Source organism: Pagrus major, chromosome 11 (assembly GCF_040436345.1).
Source record: "Pagrus major chromosome 11, Pma_NU_1.0".
Lineage (NCBI taxonomy): Eukaryota > Metazoa > Chordata > Actinopteri > Spariformes > Sparidae > Pagrus > Pagrus major.
Genome location: NC_133225.1, coordinates 28759041 through 28782569, shown reverse-complemented (window position 1 = coordinate 28782569; position 23529 = coordinate 28759041). Strand labels below are relative to the sequence as shown.

The 23529-nt window shown below is 39.0% G+C and overlaps 1 protein-coding gene across 1 annotated transcript in view; it reads right to left on the bottom strand.

Annotated features, from left to right (window-relative positions):
• bcar3 (BCAR3 adaptor protein, NSP family member) overlaps positions 1-23529 on the bottom strand; it is a 69027-nt gene that overhangs the window by 36675 nt on the left and 8823 nt on the right. Inside the window, exons 3-4 of the mRNA XM_073476482.1 lie at positions 4014-4209; positions 3073-3315 (exon numbers count right to left, since the gene is read on the bottom strand). Of these exons, the coding sequence (XP_073332583.1) occupies positions 3073-3315; positions 4014-4209 (439 nt within the window). The remainder of the gene's footprint in view (positions 1-3072; positions 3316-4013; positions 4210-23529) is intronic.

Sequence of the window (23529 nt, the reverse complement as noted above, 5' to 3'; positions counted from 1 at the left end):
ATCTTTGTCTCCCTCAGTTTGTCAGGGTAATACTCAGATAACAAAACATCAGGTACACATTTGGATTTTTAGTTGATTAATATAACAATCTTTGCCATTTAAAGGAGAATATAGTGTATATATTCATAAATAGTGTAGTACAGTGTAGAAACTACAAATACATATATTGTAAAAAATTCGATTGCATATCGAACTGGGCCTACAATCATGTTTAGGGGTAGCCTATAGTGCCATGTATGAATAAGTCGGCAGCAGTTGTATCATGGCTAATGTCAAAATCTCTTGCTTCACAAGACTGTCCATAAACTCTGGACAATAATTCAGGTAACTGGCCATTATGTTTCGATAACAGTTATCTGACTAGTTTGCTTTTAGGGATAAGTGCCGCAGTGTGATTTAGTGTACAGTTAGGTTTGCTTGCTCACATGATTGCACCAGAAATCATGGGTAGACTATCATAATTGTTGGGTAAATTATTATTGTGTTTTTTGTTTTGTTGCTTATTTATCTTTGCTAATAATATGTTGGATTCATGTAAGTGTGTATTTTCAGACACATTACAATTTTTTTTTAACAAATAAAACTTATTATCAAACAATAATTTAGTGGCCCCTCTGCAGTAACTCTGAGGAGCCCTTCTGGGGTCCCAGACTCTCTGTTGAAGATCCTAAGGTTGAAGCTATCGGTCTGATTTGATCTAAAATAAATGAATCCATTCAGAAGGGTTTGAACTACAGCTTATTTATGTTGATGAAAGGAAGAGTTTAATGTGTCAACAGTCTGTCACCGTCCATCTCTTCTCAGTTCCCTCTCATCCCTCTCTTTGCCCTGCTCCTTTCTGCTGTCTCCCTCTACCTCCCCCTCCTCTGCTCCCGGTGGTCTGCTGACTGCCCACAGAGGTCAACAGAAAAGATAAACTGACCAATCAGAAGCTAGTGCAACATAAGGTCAGGGGTCATAGGTCAGATGACAGCATGAGCGATGGAAAGTCAAGACCGACTGGCCAGTGGTTACATTCCTTAGAGATATACACGCCTTTATCTTTTTATAGAAAACTCAACTGTGAACTGTGTGGAGCTTCAAAACCTCATAAGTCAGCTGGGAAGAAAGTCTGGAATTTTGTCACACTATAGGTTAAGTTTAAAAACATCAGTGAATGTAAATCTAACATTTTAAAACGTGGGATTTTCTTTCTTAACTATATAAAAATGTGCAGACAGTCTGTAAGGGTAGTTCTTTGAAAAAAACTTTAAGTGCTTGCACTTTTACCCCTGAAATGAGCTGAGATGTTACGAGTATTTTCAAGTAGATGACAGAATACCTTGCGAAATTACAAAACTTAATGGACTCAAAGTTTCAGTCCAAAACATTATACTTAAGGCGGGAGTTGATTGTCAGTGAGCAAAACAAGCTAACAAAGAGAGAAATAAATATAGACACAACCAAAATGTGTGCGTAAGATATCTGTCATACCTCCTTTGTAGTTGTGAAACCGTCAAATTACTACCAAGTGCTGTTCTTTGATTGTCAGACAGAAGTCAAGTGAGACCGACATTAGTTGATTATACAAAACAACACCAACCTACTAGAAATGACTCAGCTACAGAAACATATCTTCATCTCCGCTGATGCATTTGATGTCATTTTCAACTCACTAAGCTCATTTACAGATAAACAGAAACTAGGGGCTAGAAACAAACTTGACTCGTCTTATTTTGTTGGTATTTCAATAATAAGAAGTAGAAGGACTGAAGAAAAAAGAATGAAGAAAGGTCCAACAACAGACTGAGAGCATGATGCTGTTCATTATTTAGCCACCTGCACAGGTTGAATTTGACCTGGACAAATTGTCCTGCTGTATGTCAGCAGTCTATGAAATGTAACCCGCACAGAGGCAAAAAGATGGAGAGAGTAGACAAAGAGCTCACAGTAATCTCTGATCTGTCCTGCCACACCCTGACCTACAAAGGTAACCTAACTGCTGGGGGCTGCCACACGCACCCACAGACACACACACATGCGCGCAAAGCTGGCTACATCAGATACAGTCTGTTGTAACTCTACACTAGAGGTAGAAAGATGGGAGGACATGATGAGGGATGAGGTGTGTGTGTTCCTTCTGAAGTTGGGTTAACTGCTTCACCCCCCCAGGGCTCTTTACAGACTCGCCTTTCTCCATCCAAACTCTCTCTCTGAGTTCTTGCTCTAAAGAGGAACAGTTTGAGTGAATAAAGTGTTTCCTCGAGAGCATGGCGAGTCTCAGGTGATTAAAAGTGCCATAATGATGCTCAAACTGACAAGGTATGCCTTTTAAGAAATAATCCACCTAACGTCTAAAGCTGGGTATTAATGTTCACTGCCAACAGACTTGAAAAGTCTTGCTTCTTCGCAGCATAACTTCACAGCAGTTACAATGGATTCCAATGGTGACCCACAGTCACAACAGCAACAACCCTGTCAGAATATATCAAAAAGTTCATGGAAATTTCTCAGACCAACTCAATACTGAGCATGCAGGTCAACAGTGCAGATGTGGATCATGCTACAGAATTGGTTTGAGAAGTTTCTATGGAAATTGTCATTTGTCATTTAATTTCTTTTTCACATTTTTGTCTTTGTTAACTAAGACAGTACTAAACCCAATTTTATTGTTACTATTAGTATCCATACTAACTGCTGTAAAACTCAGCTGCTGTTCTCGACAGAGAAGCAAGCTTCAAAATCTTTTGAGAGCCACCTATCAAATCTATGCACGGTTTAAGGTGATATATTTGTCATTATACAACACAGCGCTGCATAAGGAAATGAAAGTTTGTAACTCCTTCATGCTACACAAACATAGAACAAACAACCACTTATATCAGGCTATGAACATAATAGACACGTATACACCCAAGAAATAATTCTGACACAGAGTAGTTGAATCTCCAAACATACATTTCGGTGGAGTGTTCCTTTGAATGTGTCACACCTTTTTTTTCTTCATAATAGGGTTGGGCAATATGGACTTAAAGTTGATGTTAATCACAAGAGAAGTACATTGTGACATTATATGTTTGTTTATGTGTTTACCTGTAACCATGGAAGTCATCAATGATATTTTGGACCAGTGGAGAGGTCATGGGTTGATGGATGTGTCCAGGAGCCAGTGACGTGTTCTGCTGTGTGTGATTGGCTCTGGGGTCCCAGGTATAGTTTCCATGGACGAGGTTGGCCCCTCCTCTCTTGCGTCGAGGCAGAGTTCCATGAATGGAGATTTGGTGGTATGCAGCGGCGGGCATCTCTGACAGGCTGCTGCCCTGTCCTGGAGGGAGACTGGGGGAAGGAAAAGGAAAGTACTGAAGCAAGCTCAACAGAATTAAACAGATTAAAACCTTTGTGAAGACTTTTTTTTTTAAATATCCACTTCCAGATGGGGTTTCGTCTTCTCAAACTCTTCTTTTGTCCTTTATGATTCCACACATGTACTTCAAGGTAAGAAAAACTTTACTTTGACAGCATCACAAGTATCGACTTGTTCCAGACTTCATTGAAGAGTTTTGATGCTGCTTACTGTACACACTATAAAATACTTAGATGTTTATGTCTGCTCAACATCAAATGGAAATATGTGATGTCTCGTATATCATTGTATGGATTTCCAATTCAGCCTTTCATATTTGTTTTTTTTTTGTTTTTTTTAAATTGGTGGTTTGTGGGTTTGGACAGGGTTTGTCCACACAACATACAGTTAGAATACTTGAAGAAAGCATAGACACAAAGGATAGAGAAGAGGAAGATGATTATTTTTGACATTTTCTTTCTTGGCAAATTGTTTTGTGTTGACCTGCTAACTATACTTATACTAGTATTTAAACAGCCATCTTCAATTTCTTAAAACTTGAAAAGAAAAGTCAGCATACATTACACAGGCTTGTTTAACTTGTTAATTCAGTCAGACCCTGAATTACTGCAGGGGTTCTTTGAAGACCAGTGTTTTTGTGCTGTGAGCCACTGTTGGTCACCCAACTCACCCAGGTCTGGAGCTGAGGAGGTCCATGGAAGAGGCGAGGGAGGCCTGGAGCCTCCTGGAGGAGCAGGTGCTGCTGCTAGGGACACCGAGGGAGTTGGAAGGGACTCCAGGATGTGCATTGCCTCCTCCGAGGGTGTGGTGTGCATGGAGGGACCTAGGCAGACTGGCAAAACGCCCCTCTGCCATCATCCTTAACTCTGGAAAGAAACACACATGGAAACACAAAGTCAGACAGAGAAGACTTGAATCCAGTATGTGGATTTAGCTTTGGATTTGTAAAGTTGAATAACTTTATGTATAAAGATTTTTAATAGCTATATTAAGGTGATAAATACATAGAGAAAAGCAAGTAATTAACCTCACAGAGGGAGTTCCTCCAGATGTGTTCTACCTTTACATGCTTTCAATACACAGTTATGTAACCATGGGATGAGATTTAATGCTACATTGCTGTAAAGACATATGATCTCAAACACACAAACACATACTGACATACAATACTTACTGAGATGTAATATTGTGATACATGATACACACATAACGAGAACCAGTACAACAGGTGCCTCCACTACCACCACCAGTACACTCGCATGGCTGACACACTCAAATTACCTCTCCCAACAACATACATACAAAATACACATGGGGGGATAAAGCTTGTAATTACATAACATCACGCCATAGTTTCAGCTAAGTTATGTGATTCTTACTCTGCCAAATTTGAATGACAGGTTTAGGGAATTTCCTGAGGTGGTTGTGGAGAGACAAACTAAGACTGAGATGGTGACTTTTATTTTAATTAAGTGTGTTTCATGAGGAATGAACGAGGCAATTAAGCCTGTCTTAGTTTGGTAGAAGAAAGAAACTTGACTTGGGAAGGTGTTTGGTTTTTTTCTGTTTGGTAAGGAAAATCTGTAGATTTAATGGGTTTATTTATAACACTGAAAGCTAAGAGAGACAGAGAGGGCTATCGGACAAAGTGGCATAACGTGACAGGACAGGCTGAGGCTAGCTGTTCAGCATGCTACCTTCAGTAGATATCTCTGCAATACAATACATAGATGTATTTGACATGACATGGAAACTGTTGTTTCTTCACATTCTGTTGATTACGTTTTATGTTTTAAGCTAAAATCCTGGCCATATCTTGCAGATCAGATCTAAAGGGCAGATCTAAAGGGAAACATTTTGAAGTTACATGAAGAGCACCTGAGCCTATCTAAACCAGCAGGATGGTCCAGTAGTTTGTAGTGGGTGCTGGTCGTGAAGCCAACCAGACTTCCACAGGCTTCCCACTGGTGGACGTGAGAAGAGAAGAGAATACTGACCTCTCTGCCTCAGTATTTTTTACCAACAAACTCTGAATGTCATGCTTAAAATTATTTTTATACCAGTGGGGCTTCTACTCCAAATTCTTCTCTAAAGATATAAAGAAGAACAAACTATTTTTCTTTGCTCATGCCTTGGATCTTGTCCAATGAAGGACAGTCAGGCAGCTATAAATACAGAGAATTGGACAGGACACATAGGTTGGCAGTGACAGAAAGCTTTAGACAGGTTCTTGATAAATTCCCCTGCCATGTGATGATGACTGGACAGCATGCTATCTTCTGCTCTGAATCACTCTCCATGCAGCAATTAGTCATACTGTACAAACTAAAATACCACCAGCTGACAGACATGTTGGCAGACCGGATGGTACGAGATTCTGAAATCCCTTTGGATACTAGATTCTCCTTACCTCCCCTTCTAGTCTAATCAAACCTAAGAATCTGAGTGGAATAGCTATGCTGGTGTTTGTTATTGTGTCTCCATTTGGACACCCTGATAAGGATCAGTGAAAGCAGGCTGCAGAGGAAACTGTTGGGCTTGGAAACGTAGTAGTCTTGCCAGATGCGGTCAGCCTGACAAAAAGGCGCTGAAGGCAATCAACATGGCTGCTGGTGAAAAATAACTTGATTTCAAGAGGATCAAGTGTAAAAGCTGTGACTTGATATCATTGTGTTCTGACTGGTTATAAGCGAAAATGTCACTGAACGTAGATTTTTTTTTTTTTTAATTATTGAAGTTAGATTTCATCAGTGATGTTACAGGGTTCCAACTCTTTTCTTGAGATGATTTTCAAGGACTTTTCCAGGACATTTTCAGTGACCATCTAGTTAGACAGACAGGGAACGCGCCCATATACTAATATGTTCCTCTCTGTAATTAATAAAGCCAACTTCTAACTGGTTTCCTTTAAAGAAAAATGTACAGTTTTATTATACTTACTTAGTATACTACTAATACTATACTGTATAGTATACTATAATAGATACAAGCGATGATTATATACCTATACACTCTGTAGTCTCTCTCAGTGTCCCACCCACACCACTAACTGATTGGTTACACTTGACGAGTAATAGTTAATCAACACTCAAGGCTATATCACAGACAGGCAGGTGGCTCCAATCAGTGAAGAGCATCACTAAACTTATAATAAACCTCACAATCTCATGATCTACTTCTGTGATCATATGGTGGTTTCCCAGTTACACCACTGAAAATGGCCAGAGTCATAACCTACGGGATTCCACTCAATGAAGGCAAGAGTGTTGGTTTTTAAATCAGTTGCTCTGTGTCACACAGTGTTGCACTTCAGAGTAAAACACAGAGTGCATCTGTCTCATCTTTTCACTGCAGCTCTGCATCGACATTAAGGGAATTAATAATAGAAAAGTAACAAAGATGGTAAAACTGTATTTCACTACATGATGGTTAAAAAACTTAAGTTAGACTCTAAATTACATACCTCTGTAGTCTGCAACTAACATGCTATCATCCACCCCCCTTTAAAACCTAACTGATTAGCCTAAATTATCTGGGATTGTGGTTAATTGCCATAAATTTAAAATGTTATGAAAATTACCTACCGCCATTGCCCTATTTGGTGCAAGGAAAAACCCAGAGTAACTAATAGTTACATTTTAAGCAGAATGTAACTTACATTATTAACATTACATCAATGTCATCCAGCCTGCAGGTGCTACTGTGTGATGTGACTTGGGGTGTGTTCACAGCATGCAGCCTACTCAAAATACTCTTGTCCACAAACCAAAACGTCACCATTTGAACATTAATATGATCCTTATTTTAACGTGTCATCCCTTCTGGAGCTCTGATAGAAATATAGGGAACTGTTTAAATATATTTCCAGGACAACACAAGAGGCCATTTTGCTTTTTCTCTCATTTTCCATGTGTTTTCCATGACTGGAAAATTGGTTAACTATTTTACAGGCTTTACAGGTTTTCCAGGACTTGGGGAACTCTGTGTAAGCAATAGTAGACTGTAAAGAGTTTTAACAACTGACTGAACTTTGCAGAAAAATGCAGTCACACAGCTTTTACTAGAGTATATGATAACAACAAAAGACTACCCATGATCAACAGTATAGACAGCATTCAAAAGAGTACTCACTTTGGAAATTCTGTTTGTTTGTTATTTCTGGGACTCAAATGGGAAAATTAATGTTTGGCCTATGAGTCCCTAAGACTGGGACCACAGGGAAGCTGCTACCCTCCCAGATTGTCATTTATTTATAATTATGGCATATTTGATAGGGACAGATACAATATGCATAGATAAACTCAAACAGCTGGCCAATGCAAATATAGTGGTGTTTATAGCAGATGCTGATTCACAACACCCTCCTTTGAGCAGCTTTTATAAGAATAAGGATTTAAACAATGAGATTAGTAAATTAGGCAGTACCAAAAGGACAAAACGCCTGTCAACAGTTCTAAAGTTGCCCTGTTTACTGTTGAAATACAATCTTTAGGCAGGGGACGATATGAAAATTTTATGTTTTGCTTAAAATTCTCAAAATGGCACTAAAACATACTGGAATCACTTTACCTTAGATTTTGTTAAGAAACATATTTTTATTGCATTACAAATAAGCCACACACTCTTTTCTGTGAACATCCTTTAAAGTGAAAAAAAAGAGATAATGTTAAATTCACCTGGGCAAATAAAGGATAAATAAAGAAATAAAGAAATCAAAATAAATAGTTGGCACGCATCTGTGATTCTTTAGTTTAGAATCCGTAGTACTCTCAAACAACCAAATTAACCGTTTCTTTGTGGGGGATACAACGGACAAGCCAAGCTTTCAGCCATGGTGACAGGCTTAGGATTTTGGATTGACTGGAAAAATGTAGACACAGTGTGGATTGAATAACTTGTGGCCATATTTCTGCTGTACAAGAGAACTCAACAAATTGCATAACTGGATAACAGAAAATCATATTACAAGATATGCAGAACTCAATGTTACAAGATGCATGGTGATACCCTGTGCGCAGGTAAGAGGGTTGTATTAGCTTTCATAGCTTTATATCAAATCAATTAACATGATAGTTTCACCAACAGTCCTTTGTATGACGTTGTTTTACAAGCAAAGAATCAGAACTCTGGTCAGAGGTGGTGTTAAACTGCAAAAACACAGTCATGTGATTTGAGAGTGATTTTAAAGGACGGTGTTTCTTTCTCTAACAAATTATCTTTATCTCTTTGAGTACAGAAACAAAGAACATTATTAACCAATCTGCTACCTCAGCATTTAGTACACTGCTTTTTTACTGATAAAAATGTCAAGGAGAAATAAATATTTGATAAAAGTTCAATGGGCATTGGAGCTTAGTGAATACAGGAAACCTGGAATCAAATATTAAAGGGGAACCTATCCCTACTTCAGCAGGGGGTCACTCAGTCTCCAGCTTGTGATGATGAATGTCAATAAAAATGCAAATATAGGTTTAGGGAGAGGAACAGCTGGCCCGTTTAAGACTTTTCAGCATGACAAGTAAAGTTTATACACACACTCACTAACACACACACAACCGCACTGTAAAAGTCCTGTTAAGGCATGCTGGGTCAGTGTGTGGATTCCTCTGAGGGGCAGAACGACTACAGGAGGAGGACCTATTATAAGACCCTCCGGGAGGGTCAGCTGTGTATTTGTGTGTGTGTATTTGTGTGTGTGTGGCCCTGACCATCTGCCAGACACACACCCTCCCCTGCAGAGGAGAAAGGACCAACTCTCACTGAGTAAAAACACAGACACACAGCACTTACGCACATGAATACTTTGTCCATTAATCTTAATAAATAAATTATTCATGCAAAGAGCAGAAGGAAGTCATTTCAACATGGAGGAAAGGTGTGAAAAAACTCACTCACACTCCTTCTATCTCTTTCTCCTTTTACCTCTCCTCATCTTCCTCATCCTTCAACACTCTTTATTTCACTTTTTTGCCTTATTTAAATCACTTGTCTCCCCTTTTCACTCAATCCCTACTCATCCATCTTTTCCGTTCTCTTTAAATCGTGAGCCCCCTCCACACAGACATCCCCTCCCTCCTTCTGTCTGTCCATCATGATGTCAGCTCTTCTTTTGCCTCCTCAGTTCGTCACCTTCTTTCTGTCCTTTGTCCTTCCACCTCTCGTAATAATAGACTTTTCCCTTTTTCCCCCTCCTCCTGCCTCATCCTCTCCTCCCTACAGCTGTTCAGCCCCCGGCTACATCAGCCTGCATTACACACACACAAACATACCACCACCAGGAATAAAAAGGGAAGCTAGTTTTAAAAGCTCATCCACTATTTAGTTCATTTGTAGTCAGTTTAACCCATGTTTAGGTTAGTTTCTACTGTGAGCTACTTGGTAACCTGGCTTGAGGCATGACTATTGTTGCTATGTTTATATGCAGTTTAATATTTAGAATGGCCGTTAAACTGTCAACTGGAACTATGTTCGAGATGTACCAAGATAGAGTTGCAAAGTGGACAGGGTTATTTTGGTGTCCAGTGTTACAGAAACAAAAGTCATTCTTCATTTTCTGCATAGATGAGTTGGTGTACAGGATCTGGATTACGGATGTTCCCATTACAATATCGGTATCAGAAATGCCTCTGATACTCCCTAAAATGCTGAAATTGAACAGTTGCACAGATCTGATACAACAAAATGTATTTATTAGGAACGGGACCCTCCTACTTCCCAGCAGCACACCTGTATGCAGTTTTTTGTAAAGCACTGGTATCGGCACTTGGTATCGGGGTAAGAAAATTGTATCAGTACATCTCTTATCTAGATGAGCATGAAAAAAAGCTCACAGATTTTCACCTAGAAGCGCTCAGGAGCAGCAGCACGAAAAGCTGGAGCACTCTAAAAAACGCTGAGTGCAGCACTTTCTCTATAGTCAGCAGCATGATGCTTACTTTGCGGCGTCATCATCTTCAATCCGAAGAGAAGATGTGGTAGCTGCTGCTCGGAACTGTTAACGTTTGTCATGTTGATCAAAGGCATATGTGATTTTGGAGTTATTCCTTTAAATCAACCTGTAAAGCTGCATTAATCTCATTGATAATTGTTATCAGAAATGTTCTACCTCTGGCACATGAAAAGAAAATCTTCCATTCTTAATCCTGCTCACAAAACCCTGACAGTGGGGACATACTCCAAAAAGCAGTGGTTCCCCCTACTTCGCAACTCTAACATTTAAATAGATATCTACTATCCAACAGAAGTGTTTGCCTTGACCATGGTATGAAAGACAAAATATTCTGAACTGAGGTCTGCTTTGTCACCAACACTAGTGAAGCCTTGGGTTAGGAACACCAGCACGCACACACTCACACAAACACACACAAACTCTTGGGTGGGAAACAAGTGCAGATTAACAGGAAGAGGAAATGGTAGTATAAACATTTAGACGACAAGCAGCTCATTATTAAGGGTTAGTAGCAATAAAACAAACATCTTTCTCACTTCCCTTCCTCCTTTTCACTACCCCTCTCATTCTTTCTATAATTCTATCTCACAGGGTTGAAGGACATAACTTTCCAAATAAATCTAGTTCAATTTAATGTAATCCCCCCTCCCCCGTCTCTCTAGCTAATCATACACATCAGTCAGGAGTCTGAAAGCTTTGTCTTTAATCCACTGAAGTAGTGGTTTTAAAAACTGGGCGTCTAAGGACCACCACTGGTTCTTCAGGTAGTTCAACAAGTCCCAGTTAATTCACTAATACCATGGCTCGCTGTGCGTGTTTGGGAATTCAGATTTGACCGAGGGAATTTTAAAAGTCATCTGGTTAATGCAATAAAACATGAGCACAAAAATATGATTTAAAAATTAAATGGAGTTATACAGCAACTGTCACATGCTGCACTACTGGTCTCTCATTACACATGCACACAATAGGGAGGTTAACACAAACATCAACATGCTTGGGAATGAGGGGTTTCCTCTAGCAGGCTCCAAGTGTCTTCCTGCTATGGCATGCGCACACACACACACACACACACCAGTGCATTAGCAAAACCACCCCTGGCCAGAAGTGAACAATAGGAACAACTGTCACATGACCGCTGTTTAGAGCCAGTCTTTGTTAGAGGGAGAGAGAGAGGTGTCCTACTGCGCTCTTCAGTGCGTAGGCCTACAAGTGTGTGTGTGACATATTAATGAGGCTGTTATTAAATCCCACAGCAGTAGCTGCCATTTAATACTTCTGAATCTCTCTCACACACCACCTACCCTCAGTATGTGTTCTCATTTTATATGTCTACTGTGAAATGTAGAGATGGACAGACTGGGAAAATATGTGTTGACCATGTACAGTCACTGAGCACCAAACTGTGAGCCAGTCAGTCACAGAGAGACAATGTCAGCTGAGAGAGCCAGTGGTGGAAGATTTAGCTTCTTAATTAAATCAACAATACTACAATGTAAAAGTCATCCAAAAGAAGTCAAATATGCAAGTACAAAAGTCAGCAAAAACCCAAATATCGTCAATAAACAACTTTACTATTTGAAATGATGTTCCAACTACATCAAAGACAGCAAAGGACTCAGAGTTGTCCTTGTGATGTCAAATGGGCTGGTTGATAACAACCTTTACAACGAGATTTAAAAATATTAAAACACTGCGACAATTACAACCAGATTTTATGAGATTAAGTGTTTGCCTTTATGCGTGATCTGTACATGATTGGGTACTGAGTTCCAAAACTGTGTCGCTCTGATAGAGAGGGCTGTTCTACCAAACCCATAGTATTAGTGCTGTATTTCAGAGTCAACTCTATCAGTCGTCCTAGTTGTCCTTATCTGACCGCAGTGTTATCAACTCATTGACCACTTTGTACTCCATATTATGATCAGCAAGAGACACAGATTGGTGGAGGTTTTACCTTTGGATGATGTTACAGCAATGCTAACTTGATGGTAGAAGTAATAAAAGTACATGCTAGACTGGCATGTGATGACGGTGATACAGCAGTTATATTCACAAGTGTGTCAGTCTTGACGTTTAACAACACTCCATCATGCAGATGAAAATAAATACAATACTTTAGAAGAAAAGGTTTGCCTTTTAGAAAATGTGCCTATTTGCTTTCTTGCCAAGACTTAGATGGGAAGATCAACACCACTCTTTTGTGTGTATGCTAAATGCGCAGCTAAGGTCAGCAGTTGTTGACAACAAGACCCAAGGAAGTCACTGACCTGGTGAAGTTATAGTTCCAGCACATAATTCCCGGTGAAATCAGAGTTTGTCCTGTTGGAATTTGGTTCTTGTATGAATTACACAACCAGGATATTCCACGTTAATTAGTATTATTTCACCTTTAAACAGTGGCAGACTAGCTATTTCCCCACAATTCCAGTCTTTATGCTTCACGAAGCTAAGCTACCCATTTCCTTGCTCTAGTTTCCTATTTAGCATACAGACGGTACAGACATGAGAATGCTATCTATCTTCCAACCTTGATGAGAACGCAATGACCACATTTACTAAAAAGTTGAACCATTCCTTTATCAAGAACAAGTTATAGATTCCAGCTTTAAGTATCCAAAGTTAACACACTAGTAATGCCCTCTTTCAGACTGCTTAACTATTGATGTTTATCATGTTGCAGTGGGTCCAACTGTACCACAAAAGTCTAACTACTTTATTTAATAACTTCTGGATGGTTTAATCTGCATATGTGCTTAACATACACTGTGTCTATGTAACATGTGTGTCTTCAAATTAACTGACAGCTACGTGGGCATCGGAGAAAGGAAGCAGAGTGAAAAGTAGACTATTTCCTTCAAAAAATATACAACAGTTTAAAGCTGCACAAAGTGGTACTGCTCAAGTGAACTACCAGTGTCCCAAAATTATAGTCCATTAAAGGTCTTGAAAATTAATATTTACATTTTTACTTTCAGCCTCTGCTCTGAGTCAGTCAGGCTTTGTGAAGACCACCAGTCACATAGTGTTGACGGCTGGCTGGAATACCAACCAACTCATCCCACTGGGGCATGGAACACAACACCACACACACAACAGCACCACTGCAAGCACACAAAGTTAAAGCTGATCTCTGTGAATCTGACACAGACACATTTCAGCATTAATTAAAGGCCCAATCTAATTTGCTCAGTTTAACGCAGCTACATGGTTAAGACATGCCACTGACTAATGTCTGAAACAACCTGCTGCATGTATGTGTTTAGCTGCACAACAAACAGAACATCAACACTACGCGCACACAGATGCGCACATATGTCTGCCTCTGTCATCATCTCATGGGTGGCTTGCTGTTTAAAGACGTGTTGTCATGACTGAAAGGTCAGAGTTTCAATCTGAGCAGCAGTCACTCAACTTGTTAAAGTGTTTCTGAGAACCTCAGAGCCTTTATAACCATATGCTCCAATAAATATTGATGACTCTAGCAAAATCAAAACCAATAATTTATCATATTAGTGTAGTCAACAACTCTTAAAATGAACTCCTTACACTGCTCAAGCAATACTGTCTCTGATAAGCAGCCAATTAAGTAGCTGAATCATTCATTGCATGTATACAGAAAAATAAAATTAAACATTAAAGTTATGAGCTCAACCTAAACCTTAAACAAGAAATCTCAAACAGTAGTTGAATGTAACTAAGTACACTTACTCAAGTACTATATTTCAGAACAAATTTAAGGTACTTGTACTTCACTTGCGTGATTTCATTTTGGTTGTACTTCTACTTCACTACATCTAAGAGTCAAATATTTTTACTCCATTATATTTTTCTGGTAGACCATCTAACTCCACATTTGGTGATTGTGAATTTGAATGTTTCTGATAAACTGTTGAAAATTCTCTGATTTCTGAAGCTAAATGAGGTATTTAAAACTGTCCTTCAAGTAGCTGGAAAATTGTATTGTCACAAAGCTGAGAACACATGAAAAGTCCAAGTCTTTTTTAAGAATACACAGGACAGCAACACTGAACATATGATGATCTTACAGAATATGTTGCACTGCTTTAGAGTAAATTACCCAACAGTATATGAAGTAATTGAAATGAGCTTAACTATTAACATCTACAGCAGTAAAATGCAACATACACATTAATACAGCAGTAATATTAATCCAAAAACACAACAGTTAACCTTAAAACACTAACAGAGACATTTTTTTAATATTGAGTACTTTTACTTTTGATTCTTTGAGAACATTTAGCTGGTAATGCTTACATATTTTTTACTTTACATGCAGGACAGTATTTTAACAGCGTGGTGTTGATACTTTAACATAAGTAAAGGATCTGAATACTTCTTCCATTACCGCTCAACAACCGCTTGATCTTATCTGTCATATTTCATGTAATCGTTTCCTGCTGGGCTTTCTCCACAGTTAGCACCACCAATCACAGCAACCACAGTTACACCCAGTGCCTTGGGAGGGCAACTTATTGCTCAAAAAGTCCCTGAGCAAATCTAACTCACTGCGAGCCGTAAACAATTCAACCAAAAGGGATGGAGAGATCAACTGCTGAGAGATGAAGAGGAGGCATAGGAGTGTAGGGAGATATACAGTAGCCACAGTCTATTTTTTATCTTCTAATCCACCTATTTAAATCTGCTTCAAATCTATGATCCATTAGTCCCCAACAACCTTTCTCCTTTTTCATTGTTGTTGTTTTTATAGTTATTTGTTATTTTCCTCTGTTGTTTCTGTTGTCTTTGTTGAACATGTAAAGTGCCTTTGAATACCTTTTAAAGTGATACACAAATAAAATCCATTATTGTCGTTATTGGTTTAGATGATGAAAAGCCTTAAAAACAAAGATGAATGAAAGAGCATCCACAGGAGAAGATGACCATCAAGATTACTGCCTCACTTCTGTCTGCTCCGCTATCACACATTCCAACACACACCTACTGTATATGGATGCACACGCATATAAACACACAGATTTTCTTTCCTACCTCTCAGTGTGACCTTGTCTCCTCTTTGTGATCTTTTGCTCTGAGTTATCTTCTACTTTTATATTCTTTTTATCAAAATTACTTCATTGCAGTTGGTTTGAATGACTGCTGACTAGCTGACCGGCTGGAAGACGATACACTCACGCTCCTTCAGACAGGCAACAACAAGTAGCGCTGCACAATCACAAGCCCTGCCCTCCTCTTTCTCTCTCAGGGGAGTGATTTGCGAGCACCCAGCCCCTCCTCCTGCTCTACTGTGTTTGGGAGGAGTTTTCTTTCTTTCTTTTTTAAGCCAAGTTGTCTCTTGTACCCCACCTCCCTACCCAACTCCTGCCCCCCAGCACCGAACAAAACTCTCCCTGCCCTCCTCTCCTCTCCTCCACTTCCACCTCCCCCACCTCCTCCTCCTCTCCTCTGTGTTCCCTGCACAGCCTCATATTTCATGCTCCAAGTCTTTTTGTTTGGGACCTTTTACACCAACACCACCAACTAGTCTGGCATTTAGAGGAGATTTAGATGTGACCTAATGTTGCTATTTGCAGAGTTGGGATGAAACAAAAAAAAAGCCTGATCTCAGCATGAATGTGAAGGTGCACTTGTGAGGTTTAACTACTTGACTTAGTGTTGACGGAAACGTAAATCAGCTCAGCATCAGAGTCTCACATCTTTTTGCAGTGTTCTCATAACAAATATGGAAGGAATGTTCTAAAAAAGAGTTAAGTTTCATCTGGTGAAGCAGATGAAACAAGAAGAAGAGCTCAGCTTGTGTCATTACATCAGGTATGAGGTCATGTTGAACGTGTTTGTGTGTGTGTGCTGGCTGGCCTTCAGGACAACACTCTCTCCTGTCTTTGTCCTCCTGTTCCTCTGTATTGTCTAGAGTTGATAACACCCAGACACGTGCACGTGTGTGCGTGTTTGTTAGTGTGTGTGTGTTTCCTTTTAGACAATACAAGGAGCCCATCCTGCCACTATGAAAGCCGAGATGATCAGATGGCCCATATTGGACTCACACACACACACACACACACACACACACACACACACACACACACACACACACACACACACACACAGACTCTGCCATGTACATGTAGGTCTTTTGATCTTGAGCTATTCACACCACATTTGTTAAGATTGAGAAGCCACTGAAGTGCATGCGGGTCAAAAATGTCCTCATGGTGGTAAAGGAACCTTGTTTATGGACTGAATCATAATGTTTGTTTATTAACTTCTGGGTAGAAAAACCCTTGCATGTTGCATTATAACAACATTTTTACTTAAGTTACACTGGAGACCTAATTTACCTGTTGGACCACAGACTTAGCAAAATAACAGCTTGAGTTTACCTCTAACCAGCAGTTAGACTGAGATGCGCTGTTGGGTAGATATCAAAGACGCTAGCAAAGCAACAGAGTACATAAAATAAGCATGGTAGAAACGTCTGTGAGAGGTTGGACCATTGTGTTTTACTATTTATCTTTAAATGTTACAGTTACGGCCGAAACAATTTAACAAGTTTACTGATTTCACATATCTTCACAATGCTAATCACCAGCCGGTTTTCTACCCAGAAGTAACTGTTAATGTTACTGCAACATTGCGGTGATTTGGTCTATAGTTATCAGTGTTCGGTTTAACACATTAATGTAATCAGATTACATTTGTTGCTAATGCAGTAATATAACATATTACTGCTCCTAAATTCAGTAATCTCATCACATATGTTGTTATTTGCATTACCTAAGTTATAAGTCCTTCAATTATCTGCAAATGTAAGGTTTAACTTTATATTCTTAACTTACAATTATGTGACAGTGCACCTCGAGCGATGTTGCGGAGTAACGGAAAAGTTATCTAAAGACATATATATATTATACTTTTTAAGAAGTACTCTACAATAGGGTAGCTAGATCACAGCAATGAATTTATGTTGGTAAGTAAAATGGCATCATAATCTCAAGGATATGAGATAAATGTAAGGGATAGCAGGAAATTTTAAAAAATAATCAGAAATCATACAATTTTTTTTTTTACCTTCTGTCATTGTTTTTATGGTGAAATACGGTATAGTTCTCTTCCCACAACTTAAAGTTATTGGAGTAGAGCATTTGAGATGGGAAAATTTGAGCATTTTTCCTTTTTATCACATACAGCAGAAGAGGTCGCGGACATTCACCAAAACTATACTGGACACCAGTGAAGGTGAAGAGACCCTTTGGAAGTGAAAATATCAAGCTACAGCAGAAATTCCTTTTTTTTCCTGAGTAAATCTTGGTACCTTTTCACAAAAGCATGTGGAAATTCTTGGTATCTTTCTGTGTGTGTGGGTGGTATTTCCAGGAAGGTATATAGTGAGTCAGGAGTGTAATCTGTAATCATCTCCTGAATCACCCAAACGGCCCCAAAAAATAGGGGTAGGAGAGAGGCGTTGTTTCAGGGGGGGCAGAGCAGGGGGTGTCATTACAGAAACATTTCTGATTGACTGTCCTATCCTAAGTTTCCTATTACAGAAGCAGTTACTGAACTCATGGCAGTGTCCTATCCTATCTCAGACCCTGCATCTTGATTTAAGGAATCATAACTAGAACTTTAAAGTAATTTATGTACAATAACATAATTTAGATATAACTTAGTTACCTCTATCTACAGAAGGAAAGTTCAGTGAATGACCCATCCAACCACCGTGAACACCTCCTGACTCTGACTTTTCTTGCTCTTTCTACTACTACACTAATAGTGCGTTCAAGAAGTGATGAGGCAACTACAGCATCAAACTTAGAAGTGTACGGCAGTGAGCAGGCTGTTGTATTTGACATGGTCCAGGAAAATTAAAGCATCACTTTAGCATTATTTCTGCTATTTTTGGCAGTTCTTTAGAATTTAGGATAGTGTCTATGCCATCCTAACTGAGGTTTCCTAACTTAGGAAATTCTTCAGTTAGTACGGTACTGTAAGAGCTACATTCCTATCCTGAGATAGGATTTTTCCTAGATGCAGTTTGGAAACAAGCTTCTATCATACCAAAAATCCTAAATATCATTCTAAACTGAAGATAAGATTTCAGATTTAGGAAGTTTGTTTACAGAATAACAAACCTTTCATGAAAGCAAGCACAGAGGCACATCCTCACTTTTAAATGATCTGATTCAAGTGGTGTTAACACCATAGAACGTAGTTCTGTTTGGACAAGACACATTGTTCTCACACAGAGCTAATCATATGTTCTGGTAATGCTCATTATCTGATGTAGTTTCAGCCGGAGAAAGACTGCTTTGTCCTCTGTCCTAGTGTTCTTTTGTTGTGGTGATAATACATTATGGCGTGTCCTTACATCCAAAAAATAATTTAGAAAAGGCAAAGAAGAATGCCCCAATGTTATATAAGATAGCAGTTCCTTCACTGAGCATTTAACGCATTGTTTTTACACGTGTCATTCTGTGTACATAATTGTGCAGCACAGGAAGCCTACGATATCAAGTCTTAATCTTAAACTTGAGAGAAGTCCGCAAATCAAAACACTTACTTTACCACAATTATACCACTATTATAGCCATTTCAGGCACTTCCCGTTAATGTGAGTCTTCAGGCCAAGCCCTGCTGGAGCACACTGGTGCACAGGCAGCACAGTGTGTTGGCACAACGCCTCACTGAGTCACCCATTTCTGAACACTGACCACCAAAACACCTCAGGGCACCAGAGTTTCTCAAACCATTAAATAAATGGGTTTGGTTTCCTCACCTACAGGAGATGACACCTGTACATAACTGGTTTTGAGTATTACTAGTTTATTATAGTTAGGATTAGCAAACATTCTGAGCTTTTTTCCTTCATTTTGGTTCCTTTGCGTGTAGAGTACTCTGGTATTTCTGTAACACCTCAGTGGGAAGATATGAACTGTGCAAGGCACATTCTCTTCCCAATTTCAACCTTTCCTCCTCCTTTCTCCCTCTTCTCTCCCCCTCATTCCATCATCTCCTCATCTCCCTCTTTCCTCCCCTGTTCTGTTCCTTCACTCCCCTTTTCTCTTATGGATCAGTATCTATACACATGCTCCCATGTGTGAGTTTTTCTGATCAGAGAAGTGTTAACAGTTCAATGTTTAAGGCCACTCCTCATTCCTCTGGTTGCAGCCTCAGGGTCTTGGTCCAAATCTGTTGTTCAGGTAGAATGAAATCTAGTAATTTTGTTGACTCATGTGATCACGGTTTCTGTGGAACATCAATGTCACCAGTTGATCAGAAGGATTCTTGTCAGTTATTTAAATCAATGTCACAAAAATGCAGAATTTGATAGGAGCATCACTTATGATTCATGGCAGCTTCTTTGTAAAATGAATCTCTAAAGGTTGCAACATGCAGCTGCCTAAAGCGATTATGAAGAAGTAATATAAATTCCAGGGTGGTTCTCTTGACGTAATCTATAAGGCGGCATACAATACTACTTGTAAATGATCCTATTTATTCATTTATGATGTATTATTTTGTACCAAATGTATCTAAGAACATCATTTTCTTGCTTGTTCTCACCAGACAAAGTAAAAGCATTGGTCATTTGTTCTAAAGCCTAAAACATTTGTTTAGATTTATCTGACAAGACCTCCAGTGGCAGTAAGAATGATGACTGTTGTCTCTCAGAAGCAATGGCCGAAGTAACTTGATGTTGTTATTGTGACACAAAGCCTCTTCGGAAGGTGGTTCGACGGTGGTATAAAACACATGGTGTTGGCATGGAAGACAGTTGTTTGCATCACCCTTCCTGCCAACAGTCAGTGTTGGTTTCTTTAAAGCATGACTATAACTATTCCTTCATCTTAGTAGTTTTTGTGCACTACAGCGACCAATTCCCAGCCAGGTTTATTGTTAAACTACAAATATGCTGCCTCCATTACTTATCTTTGTTTGATAACCACATATATGCTTATGAATATGAATATCAGCCAATATATATCTATACTGAAAATGTATTCCCCTAACACTAGTATTGGCATTTGCCCCAGAAAATCCAGTAACTGTCTGGCTCTAGCCTAAACCTAATCAAACTTTAACCATAGTAGAAGCACATCAAAAAACATTTGAATTTTAATCATTTTTTAAATGATCAAAAGCATTTTGGACAACAGTGACAATGTTCTCTTAATGTTTGCTCCAGATGATCAGATGCATCATTTTAGAAGGACATGATCTCTTTTGTCATTTATCATTTAGATTTAAATGATTTGTTTTAACAGTTTGTTTTTGTTTTAACGGTCCGTAGGATTTGTTGCAAGACTATTGTAATTACTTTAGGTGTACCCAACAAACTGGTGAATGAGTGTAGTTGACTGACAGCAGTGATGTGTTACCGTGCAGCAAGATACTTCTCACTGCAAATGTTTTCTTTTGGTATTTCTGTGTTTTATATGTTCCTATCTTAAATGAGCAAAATTCCAGGAACTGGATCTTCCCTGTTTTGACAAACAAAAGATAAGAGTTGACTGCACAGCTGGTGTTACTGACAGAGGAACATGTTTACAGTACACTTAGCATTAACTTCAGGTCATGTTGATTAGTCTGTCACCTTCACAAGAGAGATGATCCTGGTTCAGCCTGTACTTCTTGGTAGGATGCAACATAAATTATCTAACATGTAAAGGTTGTGAAAATCTCTGCATAATGAGGTAAATTCGAAACCAATGATTTTTTAATGTTTTTATGGTGGTTGTCAATGTGACATGAATTGTGATCCATCTGAACAGAGCTGCTACAGGGCATTTTTGAGTTATTGATCACAGTGAGGGGAAAAAGCTGACACAGCGAAAAATTGTATTTGATGTAATTTGATTTTGGCCCTCGCTTCATAAAGCAGCAGAACACTTTGTGCACAATGTCTTACATTCTATTAAAAAACACAGCTTCCTCCTCTAAGTTTTAAGTTGCAGTGCATTTTGTGCTTTGATTAATTTTGTGAGTGTTATTTTTCATTTCCTGGACACTGAGATAGATCTCACAACAATTGAGTTCTCTCAACATCTCTTTGTCACAAAATATAGCTCAGCTTTAAAAACTCTCAGATAACAAGATCCAAGACCTTGAAAAAAACAATGAAATCTGAACTGGATCAAAGCGCGTTGGGGCCGGTAAATAAGTGAATAAATGAATGAATCTCCACCCTCCTTCTGCAACGTCTGCTGTCATAAACACTGAAACACTGGCTGACAGTTCAAGCCAGTTGACAGCTATGAATGTGTGTAATTGTCAGTTTGAAAGTTCTATATTTGGTCCACAAAGTAACTCCCAACTGACCACTGTAAGTATTCCGTCACCATGGCAACATCACTGTCGCCTGTGGAAACAAACAAGCAAACAAAACTGTCCCGCGAACACCTGTTGACTCTCTCCCGCTCTCATATACACACACATACAATGTAAAACTTGTGTCAATCCATGTTTAGCATGGCACTGTATAACAGTGTGTTGTCTGTGTGTGTTCTGGTATTCACATTACTGACTTCCTCAACTCATATAGTTCAGGAAGGGACAGAACAGATCTAAATGTAGGAGAAAACAGCTGGAAGACTTTAGTTCAGCAGGGCAAGTTGAGTGTATGAATGAATGGATGCAGAGTGAACTGATGGTTGTTGTTTTTTTAAAGCACCAGGCTTCATTAAATTAAACTATCCTTGCCAGATGATGTGTGTGTTATTGTGCATGGCTTTGAAAGTGTACAGCACATGACCCAAATTAGAGGTTGCAAGAGGAAAGCACAGCCTGCTCTGCTGCTTTCAAATGACTACAGCAATCTAATTTACCTAGCAGCTGTAAATGACAGTGCTAGTAGGAATCATCCATTAATATGCTTGAGTGAAATTAAACTATTATTGATTTCAACTGTGCTTATGTGTGCTCCAGTGTTTCCCCTGTGGGCATCGGTAATGGAGCGAACTTGCAGCAAACAGCATCAGTGGTAATAAATGTGGTAATAACATTAATGTTAATAAACATAAGATTACAAACCACAATACAGCCGAGGTTGCAGTCCATCTTTTAAACATAATAATTATCAACTAGGGGTGTAAAAATGTTCATTTTAAAATGAAAATTGATCAAAATGAGCTTCCAATTTCAATCATCAAAATCAAAAGCAGGATTGGTGATTCTCCCAGTGTTTTTTCTTTTCTCCAACCGACCTACTTGCACACAGACAAAGATATTTAAAAAAAAACAACAAAAAACCCAACACTTCAAAGATGACACAGCTTGCTTACCAGTATCCTGCAGCTGCACTTCCAATCCAGACACTTTCCTGTGTGCACGAAGGCATTAAACTGACTGGTACTGGAGGTGATTCCTCAAGCACCCAAGATGTCAGATTTGTTTTCTTTTTTAGAGATCATTTTGGGTTGGGGCTGGGCAATATATACAATATATATTGTTATTGTAATATGAGACTTAGTCTTAGATTTTGGATATCATTATATCATGATATGGCATGAGTGTTGTCCTGTCCTGGTTTTAAAGGCTGCATTACAGTAAAGTGATGTCATTTCTGAACTTACCAGACTGTTCTACTTGTTCTAATGCTTACTCACTTAGTCATTGTATCCCCATTATTGATAACTGTTGATCAGAAATTTTATACTCTTGCCTTGATATTAGTTTAAGGCCATACCGCCCAGCCTTAGATCCTTCATTAATTTGTTTGGGAACAGAGTTTTGCTATAAAAGTCACCAGGATAAATGAATAGATGATAGATGAATTTGAAAATGTCCATCTTTATAAATCCAGATACGATAGCCTAACATGGATTTGGAAAAACTTGACAACCCAGGTATACACAGCCTCGGCACTACAGCAACAACTGTAACCAAACATAAACACCTGAAACCAAAATGCCGCAAATATGTGAAATATGAGCATGCATGTGTGTTTTACTGATGCTTCTGATTTCACCCTCTAATTGTTCTAATTGGAGATACTTTACTTCTCTCCTGCCAACGAGGAAAGTACCTGGCGCGCGCACACACACACACATACACATAGATCATAGATTGTTATTCCAGCCACGTAATCATATACTGTAGCCAAAAAACAGCAATATGATAAAATGAAAATGTGCCTGGATGCACTGTGTCAGTATGCATGTGTTTCATCCTGAAGGTGCTCTCCCCAGAATGCTCTTATCTGGGTCAAATGTTGAGTTAGCATTTTTGGAGGCTGCTGCATGTGTCTTTGGCTGCTGTG